The sequence below is a fragment of the Strongylocentrotus purpuratus genome, unplaced genomic scaffold (genome assembly GCF_000002235.5).
Source record: "Strongylocentrotus purpuratus isolate Spur 01 unplaced genomic scaffold, Spur_5.0 spur5_scaffold_6, whole genome shotgun sequence".
Lineage (NCBI taxonomy): Eukaryota > Metazoa > Echinodermata > Echinoidea > Camarodonta > Strongylocentrotidae > Strongylocentrotus > Strongylocentrotus purpuratus.
Genome location: NW_022145612.1, coordinates 27851187 through 27873439, shown reverse-complemented (window position 1 = coordinate 27873439; position 22253 = coordinate 27851187). Strand labels below are relative to the sequence as shown.

General features: G+C 35.0%; 1 protein-coding gene across 1 annotated transcript; it reads left to right on the top strand.

The window, feature by feature from the left end:
- Nucleotides 1-6460: 6460 nt before the first annotated feature.
- On the top strand, nucleotides 6461-9792 carry LOC581717 (GTP-binding protein Rheb). Its single transcript, XM_030999945.1, has 4 exons — nucleotides 6461-6485; nucleotides 7031-7141; nucleotides 7481-7554; nucleotides 7885-9792. The coding sequence occupies exons 1-4, from the start codon at nucleotides 6461-6463 to the stop codon at nucleotides 8404-8406; spliced, it is 732 nt and encodes a 243-aa protein (XP_030855805.1). The 3' UTR covers nucleotides 8407-9792.
- The last annotated feature ends 12461 nt before the right edge of the window (nucleotides 9793-22253 follow it).

The window sequence follows — 22253 nt, the reverse complement described above, 5'->3', positions numbered from 1 at the left end:
TGCCGAATTTGTTTTCAACATTCGAATACATTTCGAAGAATTGAAGTAAAAGTTTGCGTTCTGCATTGTCGAAGCTTTGCACATAATTATACAAGACAGATAAATTGAAGCTAATATAGGTTATGCAATAAAGAAAAGTATGGTTAACGCAAGGTTGCAGAAAGAGCTTCTAGATTGCTATGAATTCATTATATGATTGAATCTTTTTCTTTATCAATTTTCAAAATATTTCTGAAAGATTGACGATGATTAAACACTTATATACGCAATAAGCGAATTCTAGTCCCCTTTTAAATTAGTCTGACGTGAGAATGTAAGGAATGTTTCAATTATAAGCTTATTGCATCTTTTGCAAATCACCATCCCATGACAACATTAAAGAATGCTAAAGTGTTAGCCTATCATATTGGTTGAATAATGTGGTGCAGCTCAGTATGAAAGCACGCTTAAGATGCATACTGTAAATAAAAGTCGAGAAACAAGGGTGCTGTAACCGTAAAGCAAAATAGGTATATAACCTGAGATTATAACAATATCACACAAAAATAAAGAAAGAAAAAAGCTAATCTGGAGTCGATAACCTTCTTTTTTTTTATCCTTTTCTCTCTGTTGCGATACAACGATGAGATTATAACCGTTTAACATGAAAAGCGTGTAGAATATAAAAGGACATGAAATCCTTCGTTTTTTATATAGGGATGATCGGGATTTAAGCTTCATAATAAAAATAAGATTAAATACGAAGATAAAGGCCATACTTGAGATGTCGTAGAGAGGTACATACTTCCCCAGCGCCTGTCAAAAAAGTCGTTCAGTGTATATAATTGTTTTTATTTCTCTGGCAAATTTCCAAAGTTATAAATGGATGATATTACGAATTGTACACTTGAAATGAATATGTAGCGAGATAATTAAATTAAAATGTCATTTGTGCTTGTTGGGGCATATACGCGATTTTGTTTTTTGGGGTGTGAAATGTTTATGGTGCAGCTCGACATTTCATGCAGGCTTACTGTCAATTTAAAACTAATAATCATTGGCAACAAGGGTACTTTGCTTTTGTAAAGAATAGGGGTATAAAGAATTAGATGTCAGCAATATAGTTTATCAAACGAGTTTATTAAAAAAAAAAGTAATCCAGATTAGACAATTTTCTCCTTTTTCTCTATTGCTACACCGATGGAGCTATAACTATCTGAAATTAAATGCACGTCAAAATGAAGAATTGAAACCCCAAAACTGTATTCATTCTTTCTTGACATGTGAGTGAAACGATCAGGATTTAGGTTAAATAATGAATAGAAGATTTACCCAGAAGAGCCTTGTAGTGGAGATGTCGTGGTGAGGTACACTATACTGCCCCTGTCAAAAGTATGGACTGTGCAAACTGCTGTAAAAGAAAAATCTTTTAGCAGTAACAGCTCATCTCAGAGAGCGATACAATGGAAAGGTATAAGTGTCCTAATGATGTTGCATGAATATGCTTTAAAGCACCTTGTCAAAGTATCCTCAAGTATACTTATGTAGGAGAATAAGACGGCTCTCTCGTATTAAGTCTCAGAATTTCACACCCTCTACAACACTTGCAAAGAACATTGTCCACCTGTCATTTCCCCTGAACAAGAACCTGTCAAAATTTGATTTTCTGGCTGAAATGCATTGGTTTCCTGGTTTACTCCCATCCCCCTAGACAAGGTATGGTATCTTCAAACTGCCCTCCGCATTAAAAATGCAAACTTCGAAACAAACTCATCGAAACTGCATGACGAAGAATTATTTTAAAATTCATCAGGACAAATATATTAAGAGAAAATAACCTTGTTCCCAAGTGATGACGTAATTGAGATAGACGTGTGAGACTAAGAGGAGGGGGGTAAGAATAAGATTAGGGCTGGACCATGTTTGCCTACTCGCACACTCTTGCTGATTCCAGTAGTCAACCAACCTGTTTACGTGACCGAACAATCGTCATGAAAAGATGTTTTTCACCAAGTCATTTTCTCGAAGCACGATCGGGAGAAAGTTTTTTTTTTAAACACTCACTCAAGGACCAGTGAGCTAGGGGCGTGAATACCGAGAGACCGTTTTTCTTTTATTTTCCAACATGTCTATCAATCCAAAATCCTATACCCCTCCGAGGGATCTACATTCCACACGCCTGACATGAAAAAAAAGCAGGAGTAGTACTTCAACATTCTGTCCTACAGAAGTTCAGAAAGTTAGAGAGAGCAAAAGAGAAAGAGAGAGATACAGACATAGGGAGAGAGAGAGAGAGAGATTAAAACCTTTTGACTGTTAATCACATTTTAGTGTCTGTCCAATATAAGTGGCCTGGAATCACCCCCCGAGTGAAGATCCCCCCCCCCCCTCCACTTCTTTATCCCCTGATCACAATGCGTTCGATGGCCTCTGCTGACTGGGGTGCAAAGATGCACCCGAACAATGCCCATCTCTCACCCCCGCAAGCCTAGCCAACCAACTCCACTTCTTTGTCCCTCATCTCATAAAACCGATCTGATTTGTCAACAGATACTCAGTTGACAAGAAGATCTCCAAGCGCTTAGACTTCATCAGATACTTCGTTATCAGTGCGCTAACGGACTCATCTTTGCAATACTCTAAAGAAGATTTGACATCACCGCAAGACTTGATTTTATTTTTTCAGACGATTTCTCTGCTCGGAGAATATTTATATTTGACATGACGATCTCTCCATATATAAAAAGGTTTGTAGCTAACTTGTACAACTTAAAGGACCTGATTGGAAAATATAGTGTAACTTGTACTTCATTTCATGATTTGATCGCCTGATCGATACCTCTCAACTTGTTTAACAGAGTTACTACTTTTTGTGATAAATGTTTCATTTTCATTAACAGTGTTAAGTTAATGGAAGAGTGTATGGATAGGATAAATAGACTGACATATTTCTGTTCTTCATGTCTCATTTAAAACTTGATTTAAGTTGCCGAATACGGCCCGAGGGAAATATCAAATGGATGAACGTGACACAGTGTTTTAACGTTCTCTGCATTCTCATTAATTACACAGCATTGTTTGTGATGGAATAGAAATCAATGTGCGCCAAGCATTATTCCAGTTATCCTTTCAAAGTAAAATATATTTGTTTTTAATTTTTTTTTAACCATCTTGTTCACCACTTGTTGATTATTTTTTACAGCCCACTGCGCTCTGTACAAAACATGCAGAAGGGTAAAGACAGGACTGTGACGTTCGCCTCGTCTATCAAAGCACATGACAACCAGAATAACATCACGAGAACGGAGAAGACTTCTCATAGTTTCAGGCTCGTCCTCCTGGGCGAAGACGGTGTCGGAAAGTCTGGTAAGTTTAGATACAATGTCTGCTTGTATATCTTCTCTTATATGTTTCCGTTGTCATTTTCGTTGTCTCTTGCAATAGTTTGGTATACTTCACAATGTTACAGTGTGGCAGCTGTTCCACGTTTGTATTTGATTCTATTCTGTTGAGCATAATTCCTTAATGGAGAAACTTTTAACTTAATTGTTTGAAATTGGAACGTTTTAATTAACAGTTTCCAGCGGCTCAAAATTAACATTATATCAGCAGATTTGTATCTATTATACAAGACAATGCAGATGACAATGATGGAAATCATATATTGAGAGATACATGGTAAGGGTTTTATGAACATTATGATTTTTCATATTCTTCGGTATTGATTTTTGGTAGTTTCCAAAAAGTCGATGAAGTATTAAGGGTGCAACAAAACCTTGTCGTAAAGCCAGAATCATTACATCTGTGACCATTCTGCCGACAAAATAGGAAACGGAATGTTAATCCTATCCTTTTTCATATAGTTCTTTTTGTATCCTTATCAGAGATGAAATGTTGTAGATTTAGTTCGAACTACATATATAAGAACACGATCCGAGATTGTTATCAGATTGAAGTAAACAGTCAGCGCATCTTGTCGCGTTCTTATCGGATTGATATGTGGCGGCATTTGTCTCTATAATTCCTTCATCTGATTGAAATAATTCGATTGAAGTACCGATTTAGGTAAATATTATGTTTGGTATATAACTATTTCAATCGCTGTTATAGGTATTGATAAACAAAGTAGAATGTGTGTAGTAAGTTATTTTACAGTTTCTTGGTCTGTATGTGATGTTATATAAATTGATATGTTTAAAAGTCGTATATGAGTCCAAAGTTACAATGACTTTTATGAAAAATTGACTCCATTGCTATACTGTCTATTGATATTTCATTTGGGATGACTTTCTAAGAAAACAAACTTCATACGCTAAAAATTAAGTAAATTCATGTTTTACAAGTGACTGATCAAAATATAAAATAACTTCCACGAAGGATTTATTAAGTCTTCGTAATATCCAGCGCGTGGGATGAGTCGAAAAGATAATCATTACAAATGTCAAAGAAGAAAACCCTTTGTAGCATCATGACCCTTCGCCTACTTTAAATCACTCTTAATAGGGTCAGGTGGTAGTGTCTGTATCATCTTAATGTGTTGACCTATTTACACGGCCAATGGTAAAGTGACTAATTACAGCTTGAGTCATGGCAAGTTTTTAAGCAAACAGCGCGCACGTGCGTCTCACTCTAACCTTAAGTTTTGATGCTGGCTATATATGGATTTGTCATTATAAAAATGGACGGCGGCCCCTGGGAAACATTTGCCGGTGTTATCCAACATTTGCAAAATCTTTAGAATCAATGTTTTAGGTTAATTCGGACAATTTTTCTTTGAAACACAATACCTTCCAATGATTCAGATAGCTTGTATACACGGGTAAGCTACAGACAATTCTTTCTAATCAATGCTCTTGGTTTTATAGGAGTAGTTTCTGAAATAAACATTCAGCCCTTAATCGTAGCAAAGATTACAAAGTGCTTCGATTTGGGTCTATAAACATGCTCATTGTATAATAAATGACACTGTGGGCAGATTGTAAAAAGAAGAGCATCCACATTATACAAACAATCTCAGATGGCTGAGATGTATACATTATAGATTCCCATCTATTCCTGACAGCTAACGAGTCTGTCACTGTTATATCAGGATGTGATCTTCCAGTCAGACCAACATGGAATGAATTTCCTCTTTTTAAGATCGGCTAATAGTGAGTTGGGAAAATTCAGGTTCCTACAAACTAGTGTTGCGAAGTGAACAAAGCGAAATAAAGAAACGGGTTATTTCAATCAAGAAGGCAAAACCAAAAGAGATTTGTTTTATTGACAGTAAGCTGCCAATAATAATCATATCATCTCCTTAATCTTAACGCATCATATAAGATTTAAAATAGGATTGTACAGTCATTTCTGGAATCAAATTTTGATACCAAAGATAAAGTAGATTCACAAGACTCTCATCAAATGGCGATCTTCACCTAGTAACCTTTCGATCTATTTTCCCAATCCCACCATGTTGTCTTAGCGGCTCGTCTCATTCATGATGCTATATATAGACGAGTCAACATAAGACCACTTGAGGTGCTAACCGTTGCTTTTCCTTAAAAGAAGATGATACCCCGGATGATACATTCTTGATCACGGATCTAGTCATCTACATGCCAGTAATGAAAGTTTGTTTGAGCGGCGCTGTTTGAAGACTGACACGGCTTGATGCAGTCACTGTTGACTCAAATCAATCATAAGAATAATACTTTTTGACTTTGGGGTGACATGGTTCACCTTCGCACGATCAGAACGTGAAGTATGTTGCAGATAAGAAATGAATCAAATGGAAATACATGAATAAAAGCAAAATCAAAAGGAAATTGTACCTTAATCAGTATTTTGTAACAAATACATCGCAGTGGTCATTTTTAATTTCATGGTTGTAGATGGTATACCGAGGGTGGAACTGAAAAAAATGATATTAGAAAAGATGTATCAGTTTCAACACAGGAAGTTTATTTCTAAGGAACATTACGCTAATACTCCATTTATTTTATTGTTTCATTGATTTCTGTCTATAAAGTTGAAAGGGAGATTGAAGATGAGAAGAGAGAAAATACTGATATCAAAGCTTAACTTCTTTCCAGGGTCTTCATAAGCACTCTATTAATAGTATAAGGCTTCTTACATAATAACTAGCATGGATCATTCATTGTATATGTTAGTTTTCTGCTTCTTTTAATCCATCAAAGTCCCCGCGACTTTTTTTTTTATACAAAATCATGAATATCTTAACCAGGGACCTAATGCCATTTTTCTTTCTCTTCCCTAACTCATCGTTATAGGAATCATACAATTGATAAAATGGATATAGGCCTAACGATAAGTGAATACTTTGTAAGCTTTTTGTGAGTTAAAGTATTGGACAATACGTTTGCCCATTCCCTTACTTAATCTTTGTTAAGGAGGCCGGCCCTGGTTTCTAAAAATAAAATTTAACTAGATATGTTATAATTGAAAAGCAAATGTTTCATTTAATTCCTCATTCAGCATAATGTCGATAAAAGAAATCACTCAAGGCTTAGACTTAAAGAGAAGAAATAAAGACGGATAAACTATCATTACAAGAGATGTATCACAATATTAAATCAGCTCAAACAATCTATAAGAATAATACTGTTACAATGATACACATCTATCTGTCACAAGCGCATCATTTGCTTTCTGGATGCAGCTGGATTTTGAGGGGTAATAAAATGAGCTTTACTGACCAGGGGCTTTATGGAATCGGATTATGTGAAGAAAGAAGGAATGCTCGTCCATAGAAATGCAACATTTCGCGCTTACTGTCTGAATATTTCGTCCACTGATTGAGGTTGGTCACATCAATCAGCAAAATAACATTTCAGAGCGTGGAATTCACTCAGATTGTCATTATTCAGTTTTCAAATACATTAGCATTCCATCGAACCTTTGTTAGGGGGCAATTCATTTCGTTGACCTCGCGTGCGAATCTCTTTTATTTTGTACGTCTTCTCTTCTCTTTTCACCGATGCTTTGGCATACTTCTGCCAAAATATCCCATTTACTTTTACAATGATCGTCGTATTTCGCTTACTTTGAGTAAATTTGAAATTTCACGTTTTTTTCTTCTTTGTCTTTCTTTTCTTTATCACAGCTATTTCTGTTCGCTTTCTGTGTGGACGATATCTGCATGAATACGACCCGACATTAGGTAAGTTACAATTAATTTTAGAAAAAATATAAAAAAGTTACAATTAATTATCTTAGATAACGTTCATTAAATTGAATTTACTTAACAAACAATATTTGAATGATAGGGTGATACCGTGAAGAATTATTTCAGAATATGTCTTAAACTGAACTTCATGAATGAAATCATAAAGCCCGTTTAGTTATTTCCTTGTCTCTAAAAGAAAAAAAATGCATTTAAAAGATTTCTAATAGTTCCAGGCTTTTGCCTCTTTGGTAAGAAAATTCGTTTCTATCCTCTTTTTTTTTATATACGAGGTTAATATACTAAACGTTTCGTTTTAATTCCTTTTCCCAACAGAAAGTTGCCATGAGAAACTTGAGATGATCGATGGAAGATCAACGAAGATCGAGCTCTATGATACAGCCAATCAGGTGAGATTAAAATCCAGCCTTTCTATATAGTTAGAAATTTAAACTGGAAGCAAAATCCCTGCCTTGAAAAAGGGCAATTTTTATTTCCAAGGCATGAAAATTACCTTACCAATTATTGTGAAAGCAGCATAAAGGTGTGTGAAAACCTCACAGTAGAATAACTGTTTAGGGGTGAATTTGCACTGATTTGAAACAAGAAGTTGTGCTCAATGGACGTGGTTTTGAAGGAAAAAACAGATGTCTTGAAGAGTCTGGAATATATATTTTTTGTCATTAAGACAGAAGAGATTGAATCTAACTTTCTTTTACCTTTTTGTTCTCTCTATATAGGCACCACTGATTGACTACCTGGCAGGGGCCGACGCCATTCTCTACGTCTACTCCATCACAGATCGATCAAGTTTCGAAAAGGCCCAGCAACTGCACTCCCAACTCTTCCTCCGCGGCAAGGCCCATATACCAGTCATGCTTGTGGGTAACAAGAGAGAAATGGAGAGGGGGCGGTGTGTCAGCTTCAAGGAAGGGTACACTCTGGCTCGAGACTCCGGTTGGACCTTCCGAGAAGTATCCGCTGCAACGGACACGGGCAAGCTCAAGGACAGCGTCCTGGAGTTCATCCGTGATACGCAAGTAGAGATGAAGAAAGTGAAAACGAGTAGGAAAGGACGATACTTCAGGCGAGCAGTGTCTGCTCTTTCTGGACACCACAGTAATAACAACTCTGCCACGAACAACACCTCCAAAATTACGGACACATTATCACCTCTTCCAGAATGGTCTCTCAATTTACTCCACATGGGTGCCCTCAGTCCTAAGATGTACCAAAGACGAATGACATGTCCGAGCATTTGATGGACCAACAGCTCTAACATAGACTTGACTATTCTATAGTGCCAGAAGGAACGTTGCAATATTAATGACTGCTGTCTCGACAGAAACCTGACTGATGCGACAGGTACATAATGTGCTTATACAATGTGGTTTATGACAGCCTTCTTCTATTAACTGATGGTTTTATAACTGTGAAGAATGGTTCAATGTTAAGATATGAATATATATGACGGGTGCCTTTACTTCATTGGCGTTCAAAGTGATGAACGTTATGTTTAATGGTTATTTTGTAAATAATAGATATTTAACGTGTGCAATTCATTTGCACTATAACTTATATTTGCTTTGAAATAGAAAATAATTTGATGTAAACGACACGATTTTTTATTAAATCTAAGATTTTTTTTAAATCGGATAATAATCAATCATGAACGACCTTTTTAAAATGAGATTTTGAAAATAACCATCCCCGACAGTGAAATGCAATGATATTATCACAGGATTATACGAAAATCTCAATTTTAAGAGAAGTATTTTCATGACCCGGTATTTCATTTAATTATTACCATAAATGAGATGTAAAGCGAGGTTATTAACGATATTGTGTAAGATGACCAGACTTTGTTTTGTGTAGGATTATGAGCGGACATCAATAGCTTTGATGTCTATACCTAATGTCCATATTAACCCTCAGTGACTGTTTACGAATTCAATTGAAGAAGAAGAACAAGAAAACAGTTTCTTTTCGTGATGTTTGTTTCCCCCCCCCCCCCCACCTCCATAAGGACGTCCTTAAAATGACCTCACGCATTCAACCGCCAACAAAATTGTAAACAAATAGTAGGTCCGATTGTATTTTTCGTCCATCGTTCGTACTCCAAGCACGCATATAAGTTGAATTTGTTTGTTTATTTGTCGCAAAATTGTTGCAAATGTTTTACATACATTTAATATATATTAGTAAAAGATTTATATTGTCCACGAATTGAATGTCATTAAGAATAAGTAATAGTTTCTTTTTTGAGGAAAAAAAACAATCCTCACATCATTTTGGATCACTGAATACTTAAACAAATCTAACATCATTACCTTAGGGAAGAGGGACATTGCTTTTACATTACTCTTAGAAATAATTGATATAGACTATCAATTTTCCTAAGTGTTATCTATAGACAATTGGTAATCGAAATTACTTGTGATATTCACCATTTATTGCATTACCTAGATTATGTTAATCAAAACATACCATCTCGCCTAAATCAGTGTATTCATGGAAAAATATCTGATATAAAGACAATTTTCTTTTATACATATGTCTTGTGATTTATGTCAAATGCCATCGTCTTCCCATTTCGATACTTTCAGCGAAGGAAAGTAGAAATAAACATCTCCTTTTGATTCCTAGTATACCATTGTTTATTGATGTGTTTATATCTGTGCATTCTAAGGTTACCATCTCGGTGAAATTTCCCTATTGTGTTTCCAAAATGTCATTGCTTGTCCATTGGGACTAAGTACTGGGACCCGTTTCTCAAAGCCTTTTTTTCAATGACAAATGACAAAAAGCAGTGACAAATCCGCTGATAACCAATCAGAAGCAAGGATTTCAGTACCTTATAACAAAAACTGTAATTTATCACTGATGGCAAGTTTTGTGAAACGCCCTCCCCCCCCCCCCTGCAGGTGTTGCACTTTTACGAGGAATATTAACTTAACGCTTGCTCTTGGCTTCTATGATGCGTGTGTGCGTATGTCTGTGTGCGTCAGTATGTGTGTGGGTGTGTACGTAGTGTGCCGCTTTGGTCCATGTTTTCATGTTCGTAATCCTGCTGCCTTTGGAATGGAGAGGAGAGGTTTTGCCTCTGTTTCTAAAAAACAATAATGCAACTCAATTAGACTTAAGACAACCTCAATCGTCATGAAAGTTGGAATAGATGGTTGTATGACGGTAATTTCCTAACTTGGTCTTTTCTATAGTGACTACAAAAGTCAGATTATTGTCCTGTTTGCAGAATTTCTTTTTTTAATTTAGTGCAGCTTGAGCTCATGTTTTAACAATAGAAATACATGAATTTTGTTCAGCCATCGGCAGAGTAACCTTCTTACGATAAAACTAATAGTCGATGATCAGACAGTCATACAAAAACATTAAGATAAAATAAACTCTATAAGGATCATTTCTCCTTAGACAAGGTTTTTAAGTGCTATATATATATATTTGTAAAATGTATTTCAACTATCAAAATCACATCATATAGACGAATGCTCTCTCTTTCTTTCTCTCGCTCTCACTCTCTCTCTCTCTCTCTTTCTCTATCTCTGTCCTTCTCCCCCCCCCCCCTCTCTCTCTCTCTTTCTCTATCTCTGTCCTTCTCCCCTCTCTCTCTCTCTCTAATTACATACGCAATGTTTATCATGGAAGGGCCTATATTGTGTAGAAGTGAATCAAGGCCAATGATTAGAGTCTGACCATGGAACTCTGTATGATTTGACCGCTCTCATTTCATTATGAAGGGAAATTAGAGAACAATGATGCGTGGCTCCAATAAAGGTTACGCATCATTTATATCTCAATTTTGTTTTCTTTCTACTGCGAATATCATTCCAAAAGACTCACCAAACAAGCTCTTTTGATCCTTCCAATTATATCAACCTTCATTTACTTTTCAATGAATGTCGACCTCTCATGAAAATGGAAAGGATTAATTCTAAACATCCACTATAATTATGCTGACTATTTCTGACTCCTAGTATTATCATCACGATTATGAAAGTAAAATACAAACCGGGAGCAGGATCTATATGATGTCATCTTTTTTACTTGGGATACAAACAAAATTACACTGCTTCTCTTCCTTCTGTTATACACACGATTATTCTGGTTAGAAGTAGCTATACAAACATGAAATAGAGAATGAATGAGGGCTTAGATTATTATAGGAGACAAATCGCTTGGGAAATACAAAGTTCTAGATCATTAAATTGACTTCATGGAATATATACTGGGGATAGTAATTTAAAAACCTACGTACGTGCAATACAGGCAAGAATTGTAAATACATAATACTGATACAGGTAAATGTTCGTGTCCATCTTTTGGATGAAATCGGATTCTAAAATCTGTTTATTTAAAATTGACAGCATAAAGATTAACGGGAAAAAGTTTGGAAACGAAAGAAAATTTATACTACGACGCAGAATGAATGTTGAGTAGTTTCCAGTTTTATTGCTGATGACTGATGACTCCTCTTTAAAATAAAACAAAATAGAAAAGGACGAATGATTATTATGAATAATGCTTTTTATCAAAATGTATGTAGTGCTATTTGTCATATAGAATTTAAAAATGGGTCTAAAAGTGTTTTTTTTTAAGGCTAACTTTAGACCTACTAAATGAAATTGCTGTCGTAAGGTTTGCGCACCTGACCAAGCGGAATATAAGGGCAGTTTATTTATTATTCAGATATGTCGATTGAGATTGGAAATATTGCTTCTAGATTGCTAGAGTACTATATATGAATATACAGTAGGCTTGCGGGTGCACCATGTGTGTGAGAGAGAGAGAGAGAGGATTGAGGAGTCGTGAAAAGGACTCTGAGTCGGTAATCTTTCTTGGGGGTGTGTAGTCCTGAAAATGACTGTTTGTTATCTTTCTTATATAGGTTATAGTTCTATGTATGAATAGTTAAAAGCATAATCCTAAAGCCGACATTTTTTAAATGTTAGAAGGGACCAATTAATAATACACCCTCTCAAGACAAAGGAACATGAAATATTACAATCCTCTTGAGTATGACCGTGACCAAAGAAGTCAAGTGCAATCGAAGTCTTTATAATTTTCTTGCATAGGCTGGAGTTTTTTTTATGACACAAGAGACAAAATGTATAAGATTAAAATAATGGTAACGCATGGCGGTGCTCTTATTATCTACGGGTAGATTCGATTATCGGCAATTGTAATATGTATACCTGGTACTGTCATTTAATTTATCAATATAATTCCTATTATTTTGACCTTTCTGTACCAATTTGCACTTCGGATAATACATTAAACTTCAATGAATTAATTATTACCTCCATATGCCACAAATAAAAATCACTTATTTACATTCTATTTATATAGTTCCTTTAACGTAAGGTTTTTTGTTGTTGCAGAATCATACATCTGCAGGCCTATCTATGTGTTTTGGTAAATGAAAACATGTGAATATAGCTCTATGTGAACGTCATTATGATTTCAAGTTTCTACTAAATACCCCCATGTTATGTTTCGTCTTGTTTTCAGAATGGAGAATTTAGATATCGATTTTAGTGATGTTGATTCTTTCATTTCTAATAAGTCAAGTACAGAAAGCTCTGACGGCATCGAGTATATGCCCTATCAATGCCTAGACGCCATTTACCTGTAGGAAACCCGTATGGGATCCAATTAAGGTATTGGCGGGATTCTTCGACGCCACTTGGGATCAGCACCATCAATAAACATGAATCGAGAGCAGCTGTAATCATGTTACTCAAGCCAATATGAATCGAAATAAAATAGGTATCATTACAAAAAGGGAGGACTAGCCCAAATCCATTTGATCAGTGATACGAAGCCAATGAATCCACTCACGTACTGCCGCCTATACAAATTGTAATACTATATACAGAATTTGACCCTCCACTACATTTTATCATTCCGTTGGAATGTATCCAGTAACATTTATTTGATGTGCATTGAGTGATATGATTTCATTTTCTGTAACTTCAGTATTGAAAATCTCTTTCACGTCGGTTTTTCAAATGAAGAAAAAAAGTATGGGCGTCATCATCTACTCCTTGTATTATGGCCTTCTAATCAGGGGAAACTCAGGGATAATATTCAGTTTACCGGAAACGACAATTTAAATCGTAAACTAAAGTATTAAACTGTAATTATATATACAATGACTAATTCAAAGACGAAACACTTAATACCACAAAATGTGTATGTGGAAGAATTTTTACTTCTTAGCGTGTGAAGAATGTTTAACATACCAGGCATTCTCTTACCTTTTATTCCTTCATTTAAAAAGAATTCACCTGGGAGGAGGAATCGTAGTAACGTAGTTAATGCGAAGAAATCACCAAAATAACCCAATTTTCACAGAAAAGGGAACAACGATTCTTGTTGTCATCACCAGTTTTATGAGATGCAATGAAGAGAATACAGTCCTCGTATTTGACACCCTTTTCCCCTGATAATCCGTGACGTATATTTTAAACACTTCCTCCTTTCTACTTAAAAGGTTTCCCTTTTCATTATGAAATTCCCTACTTGCATTCCATTTTATGTCCTCGATTTCCCCACCTCTTTTGATATTTTTATCCAGCTCTTTATTTAACAAACCCTAACATGAGAGGGGGTGTGATACGATGGGTGTGCTGTGATACCCTTTACCTACGGCCATGTGTTGAAATCCTCCGTTTACGAATACATTAACCCTGAAGCTTAACCCATCTACGAGAAAATACCCCAATTAGTTGGAGCAACTCTTCTTCTCTCTCAGCGTGACGTAGTACAGTTATGACTGCTGGCATCTAACCGTTGAGCTCCCAAAGTCCATCTATCTTACTCCTCCAAATGGCGAGCTGACATTACAAGAACATAACACAGGACTGAACACAACATATCCCTTACGTCAGCACTAATTGCTGCTGGGTCATATTCTAACATTCAAACACATACATGTGATTTAAAAGGTGAGTGAATGTGACTTAACCCCATTTCATCAGAGAATACTTGAACACATTTCAAAATGCATAGTTGAAAGTAAAATATAAACTTTGGGTCATATTCCATATTCTAACGATCAAATGCCTACATGTATTATGTTAAAAGGGGTGTAAAATTGACTTAATCCATTTCATCAGAGAATTCTAAAACACAGTTTAAAAATGCGTAGTTGAAAGTAAAGATATAAACATTTTGTACAAATTTGTCAAAATAAAAATTACAGAGTGGCGTTATTTCTTGACATTTTTTATTACCTATTGTAAAAAAAAAAATACATGAAATACGGAGCTGGAAAATTATGAAGTTAGTTCCATTCACAAAAAAGTTTGTTAAATATTGTTATTTTTTGTTATATTGGAAGGACCTAGAGAACGTTATGTTACTATGATCATGTATACGTATATAATATAATATTCTTACATAATTGTGCGTATGTGGGTGTGGGTGTGGATAATATACATGTACTCTTTTGAGGAGGCTAGGAACAGTGTGTGATATGTGTGTGGAAGTTTCGTCGGTCGTGTGTGTGTGTGTATGTGTCGTGTGTCGCATGATGGGGGGGGGGGGGGGTAGTAGTTCGGTTGGTTGGATGGGGTTATTTGTTTTATGTTACAACTGATTTCATTTTTTTCATCATGTCCAGATGAAAAACAACTGTATTTCTAAGAATGGTTTGTAATGTTTTGGAATCGATAAACAAAACTATTGAAAAAAGAAAAAAAAGAAAATACTCCACCCAAGATTATATGAATGAATTAACACATATTCAAGGTCATGAAGACATCAGATATACACCCATTCTAATGACATTGACGTTGGATGAGGGGGGAGGGGTGGCGGTAGGGTGGGGTCCATACTATCCCTGATTTATGGCGTCATTTCTAGGGCTATTAAACCTTTGTCATGTCTCGGTGATGGATAGGTGAGGAATATACGGAGTCGTGAAAATTGCGAAGTGTACTCACACGATCGGTGATTTTGGTTTTGGCGTACTTTAGTATAGGTGATCATAAACATGGCTCGTAGCCAATCCGTGGAGAGCTATATAATTCATAGGTATTTCGTATGACGCACGTGGAAGCAAGTGAAAACGGACAAATATAGGATTACCGCGGGAGAAGTCATGGAGATACAGATGAGTCTATCATATTTATTCCCTTTGTAATCTTATAGCTCAGTTTAGGTCCGAGTTAATTATACCGTTCAATCTTGTTTTTGAATAAGAAGCAGTGCTGCTGTCAATTTTGTTTCTGAATGCCTTGAAACGTGGTAAAAGAAGTACCTTTTATTTGAAGATCGTTTATAATGACGCATGCTTATGTGCAGCATATTTCATCATCTGAATCCTCTACTACAGTACATGGTCGTTGACAAGAAACCAGTATACCTTCGGTAGCCTGTACCACTAAATGTATACTACTGGTTGCTTGGTTACAAGCATACACGTGCTTTCTTTGCAGTCAGGCAGAACAAACCAACCAAACTTTCGTTATATGAAAGGGAATGGGATGTAATGCTTTACCACTATAGTGCATGAAAATAAGTTCGAACCTGTGACCTACCTATTCCAGGACCACTGTCGTACACAGAGCCAATAACAGTGTATGTGTTTTCATTCATACTCACTGTAATCAAGCAACGTGACCAAATTGGCAACCCTAGGATAGGCCAGGGAGTTGCCATTCGTGACGTCTGTCAACCTTTGGTTTGGAAATCCGACTTTTAGAAGTTTATCTATATCTGAACCTTTGCTTCAACTAAGTGAGATTTTAACAATATTTGTTATGACGGTTTGACCAGGGACTTGGGAGACTTGGGAGACGTGTCTCCCAAGTCCCTGGTTTGACGTATCACAATCGAGCTCGCGGTATAATAATAATAATAATACATAACATTTATTAGGCGCTTAATACTGATGTTTCTAAGCGCACAGTGTTCTGATTAAGAGAAGACTATAACCCGTAGAATTAAATTAGAAGAAAAAGCAAAAATACAAAAGTAACATAGATAAGGTAAGAAAAACAGTATATAGGCGTTATGTTCCCCGTTACATTAAAGGCGAATATCATGCTAACTACGACTTTTAGTTTCTGTAATATAATCAAATTTAAAGGCATGTTTAAAGCTGTTTTGGTGGAAAATAAGTTTAACATTTTAGATACTAGAAAACATAAATTCTACTCCTAATTCAATTCTGCCACTAGAATTTGGACATAATTTTACTGACTTATTACGTTTTTTTCTCTCGTAATGATATTACATTTCAGGATAAAAGGTTGTAAACAATAGTGATAAATTGATAGGTCATTACAGATAGACGAGAAAAACACTTCAATGAACATTATCTCCTCTGCATGGTCAAAGAGATAAAAACAACCCCTCAACAACAGTTTTAGACAACATTAAGAGATATCACATAATAAATTAGATGACTTTTGGTATAATCACTGGATTACAATAGTGTCACGACTATTGTCACAATGATAGATTGCAGCTTTGAAGCTTGACTCAAGGTGATGGATTTACTATGGTGAAATAATGACACAGATTTAACTCAGAGTTGCGTCGTATAGAAAGTATTTATTACTCGAAATATTATCATACAAAGATGACAAACTTGTTTAAAGTGTATTCAGGCTCGATAGACTTTAGTTTGCACACTCTACGTAAATATTTATACTCTAGTTTTGTCGCCAGAAATCTACATATAGGTAAAGAAATAATTTGATAAATTGATAATTAAATACTCTAATCTGTCAACTGAAGTAGTATGGTACACACAAATAAAGCTTTTTACTCGACGGATAAACTTGCATATTAAAATCGTGTAAATAAATGCATTTGACATAATTATACCTTCACGGAATGCAATAGACTCAAAACACAGTGAATTCATGATATGTACATGCAATATTTACATCAACAGCTACAAAAGCATGCACGATGCAAGGAGGGATAAATAAATATATACATGAACGCAATTTTGTCTTTATAAAACCAACTGAACAACGGTCTTTCTCAACACACACGTTTACAAATCGAAGTGTCTGTCGCATTAATGTGTTTCTCTTAGTCCTTCGTCTTAAATATCCAAATAGCAGCTGAATTTGAGTAAACAAAATACTTCATCACGTTTGAACAAATTTTATGGAGACAGATCTGAGTCCTGCGGGATAAGTACATTTAGCTATGATACTCAACATCGTTAGTACAAGATTAATTTTGACACATCAGTTGTAGTAGTAGTAATAGCAAAATGAGCAGAAGCTGTTTTAAATGATAATTACAGTTATAGTCCAATAGGTAATAATGATAGCAGGACTACTTGTCCTCATCCTCCTCCTCCTACTACTATTGCTTCTACTACCAATATTACTACATATACTACATATACTACTACTACTACTACTGCTGCTGCTACTACTACTACTATTACTACTGCTACTACTATTACCACTACTACTACTACTACTTTAACTAAATTTCTCCATTTCACCTCCCCAAACTCTTCCTCCCCCTTCTCCTACTACTGTCTTACAGTAGTACAAATAGTATAAATAGTATAAATACTATTTTAGTAATTGTAATAGAAGTGACAGAATACAAAGTAGTAGTAGCAGAGTCATAGACATAATACTCGTAGTTGTAGTAGTAGTGGTGGTGGTAGCAGTTATCGTAGTAACAGTGGTAATAATTAACAGTAGAACAAATAAAAGCAGTAGTAGAAGTAGTAGTAGTAGTAGTAGTAGTAGTAGTAGTAATAGTAGTAGTAATAGTAGTAAAATTAGTATTAGTAGTAAAAGGATATAAGTATTTGTTATCATAATAATAGTAGTAGCAGTAGTAGTAGTAGTAGTAGTAGTTGTTGTTGTTGTTGCTGTAGCTGTAGTAGTAGTAGTAGTAGGAGTGGTACTTGTAGTACATGTTGGAAGAGTAAAAACAATAGCATCATCAGGCCTACTTACAGCAATTTGAATATAATATTAGGTTTAATATTCAAACAGGTGCCATATCTGTAAAGTTAAAGGTATAGTAAACCACGTGGAAGTAAAGGTGAGTTAGAGATTGCAATGACGTTGCATTGATGTCGAACTGAGGCAATAAGATATCACATGTGGGTAAAGTATATCCATGTATATTAACCGTTTTAGGATTGTATTTAGAATAATGGTAAATGCCAAATATTTAAAAATTAAATTTTTGAAACTGAGTATAATTTTAATGGTGGTTGCTGATCTAAAACGGTAAACGTGTTGTTATAGGGCAGTTGTGGTCGTCGTTTAAATAGTAGTAGTGCGTCCATACATGTTATGTGTACGGCAGCAGTAAAAGTAGTAGCTGTAGTACACGTAGAAGGATGATAGTGGTACTATATACATATCAAGAACATCAACAGTAGTAGCATAGTAGCTGAAGTAGTAGTGGTAGTAGAAGTAGTAGTCGTGATAGAATTAGTGGTAGTAATAGTGGTAATTGAATTGTGATGGTTGTGGTATAGTATATATGGTAATAGTAATAGTAGCAGCACCAGCAGCAGTAGTAGAAGTAGTAGTATTAGTACATGTAGTGGTGGTAGAAGTAGTAATAATAGCAGGAGCAGTAGTCGGAGCGATAGTAGTAGTCATGGTTGTAGTAGTAGTTTTTGTGATTTTGTTCACGTATTAGTATTTATTAATTAGAACGATAATGGTAGTACTAAAGTAAATTCTGAACAGTTGAGAAGTATATATAATCAGGTAGGATTGTCAAGTACAGGATACTAAAGTCTGAGACTAAATTATAGAGTTAAGAAAAAGTTTAGAAAACTAGTTAAATAAGGCTGCATAGTTCTCATGATAAGTGATATTAAAACCAAAGTAGATGCGAATATTGATTAAATCCTTTTGCAAATATAAGATTCTAAATTAGAATTAATTTATTACCGAGTGAGGTTCATCGTTTTTTAGTGTTATCAAATACACTGAACCATTCTTCTTTTCCTTCTAATATTGGATCTATTTTAACAACAATAGGAGAGGTGTCATGGTTAAAGATATGTAAACATAATAACATCTTTTTTTTCTTTGGCACTTCGGCATTGAATTTGTGTAAAGATTAATTACATGCTTTGATACCATTTTATTTTGGAACAGGGGAGGGGTATTATCGTTCAAAATGTTTCCTATGTACAGATGTATATGATAATCAATATTTGTCTCTTGCAATCATATTGTTCTTTACGCTAATAAATTTACACACCATTCCTCATTTAAGAGTCACGCGATGGCGTGAATACGCTTAACCTGTTTTGATTAAAATATAATTTGTTCGTTAATTTGAACTAAAGCTTGCTAAAGTAAGTCACACTGTCAAACATATCACCGTCTAACTACACTATTCATAATCATAATAACTATTGATTATGATCAAACAAAAAATGGAATACCACTGATTTTTCAGGGGGACGTTCAAGAAGTGCCTAGGAAATAGCACCATTCTCTTGACTATTTTACAGTTTAGTCTGAAATTCAAACTACACAAAAAAGTACTTGAATAAAAATGTATACTAAGGAAGATAATTACTGATGAACTTTGACACCAATACCAATTCCCATTTGCTAATTAGCATAATCTTTACAAAAACAATATTTTTATACCCAACAATACTTTTTAAAGGCTCTACATTTTAAATCATAGTAGAAACTTACTATTCATTACATCTTTTGTGGGACTTCTCCCTTGGTAGTCTTTATATTTCGTTTATTACTTTGTAAGCTAATTGTGCATTTATGGTACAAATACATCATTTAAACGCAAATCTAGTCATTTAAACATATGTCCACAGAAACAATGTGTCAAAATTGGGTTTCTAGTATAGTTATAATGAATTATCGGCGAATTAGCGATTTTGCATTAATCATGTTAATAAGTATTCCATGAGGTAACATTTCACAAATTGTTATCGCTATTTTAATGTGACGTTTCTCATATATAATTTGTTTTCAAACTTCGTTGTAGAAGAGCCAAAATGGGTGTAAAATGCACTACCCTAAGTTAAGGATTCATACTGCTAAAAGAAAGGAACGTTACACAATATAAGACCATTGTTGCATAAGGCGCTTTAAACAGCCTACTCTCACAAATATGTTCGTAAAGACTTTCGAAAAATCAATTAAAAGGTGATTTTCAATATCCTCTTGTGTATCCCGTAGAAACCGTAATCGGCTTACGTTGAATCAATTTGGAGAAGTACTAATTATCAACGTTACTTCATCAGTCACGTGATTCGTGTTCGGATAGCTTAATACCTCAATTGAATGTTCAAACGTTTCAATTTAGCTGTTAATATTGGAAATTCTTGCAACCGTGTTATGTAGATACATGTAAGTACTAATTAATCCAACACCAAAGAAATAACGGACTTAATTGTCCCATTTATCTTTACTCGTAGGTACGGTAACTGTTCTTAAAAATGTATTTTTACCAACAATCAGTTCACTCGATTGCATAACATGCCTGGCTGGCTCGACAATCGGAATAGAAAAAGGAAATCTTCTCAGACGAGTCTTGGATTTCTCAAAGAACGGACCATGTAAAATATGGTGAACCACTTAATGTATATCCATCTGCTTGACTTCATAAAGTTGCTAAAAGACGTTGTGTACACGAATCTCTGTTCTTCAAAATACTGCGAGCATCATATAATATATTACATTTGGTCACCCAGTTAATCATGTGTCATCAAGAAAAGTATCTACATGATATAAAAGTGTAAAGGCTAGATCTTCTTTCTAATATACGCTCCAATGAAGTTCGTAGCCCTTTTAAAAATTGCCTGGAACTCTCAAATACAGAGAAAAAGTTGATGATAAAGCGAAATTGTAATCCATGTTCATGATATTTACAAACCATCACAACCTATTTAAAAAAAAACTAAAGATTATTTATGTGGTTCTATCAGCATGATCACTCGATATATAACACACGAAACAACTGCGGTAGAAATCATCCTAATTTCGCAGAGAAGAACAAGCAAATCATGTTTAGAACACACGCCATCATCCCAAAATAGACGAATAGTAGTTGGAGAACGATAGACTTTTTTGTTGTAAGAAAGAAGAACCTTATGAATGTTGTTCGGAATCATCCGTGTGAAGTATATATATATATATATTTCCGAGTGCAAGTTCTTTATTTTTTAGATACCATTTGATGAGCACTAACTCAAGATTTTGATTGGTACATATGGCATAACACATAGTCTATTAAAATACGATTATTCATTTATTTTTCGTTTATGAAAATTAGTTTTTCCATATACTTCCCTTTTTTCATTGCATCATCTAAATGTCTAATGAAACTCCCCTAGGGAAAATTTAGAATTCTTTAAAACCACCGATAAGGTCAAAGCTTCGCAAAAATTCTAACGAGCAAAATGGGAAAATACGTTAGCAGATTTTTTTAAATTTTTTATTTTAGGTGCCTTGGGATTTAAAACTTGAAAGTGAGGCACAATAATACAATTAGGGGCACTTTCTTTGTGAACATAAAGTATTCCACATTGGATTGTGGAATGGGGCGTGGCCCTATTCTGCCCTTTGGGTGTGCCTCCTCTTAATCCGCTCTCAACATACTAAATTACAAGAACACTTAAGTACAGACTTAAGTACCGATCTCTTGGAGATGTAATGGCTAATATTACAAATGAATAAATTATTGTCTACAATATGAAATAACGTTCTTTTTCAATTTGTTATAATCATAAAACAAGAAACGAAGCACGAGGATAACCACAACGTACACTTTAGGAAGATAAGATCATCAAAGCAAACCAGTCATTGTTAAAGAAAGTAATGTACAAAGTCTTTGTCAATCCATTTTCATTGGTGACCATGCTCTGCATGTAATCGTAATATGTATAGGGTTTTAGATTCTTGCTTGCAAGAACATGAATCAAAATAGAGCGTCTTTTACAGATGATTTGCATAAAAATGTATGATCAAAACAACCGGTTTCCTTCCTTTCTTCTTTAAGTATGCTTTCAAGTAAATGCATTTTGTAGCCTTCACATGTTATTCAATTAACTCTCATTTCTCCCTTTCCCTCCCCCCTCTCTCTCTCTCTCTCCCTC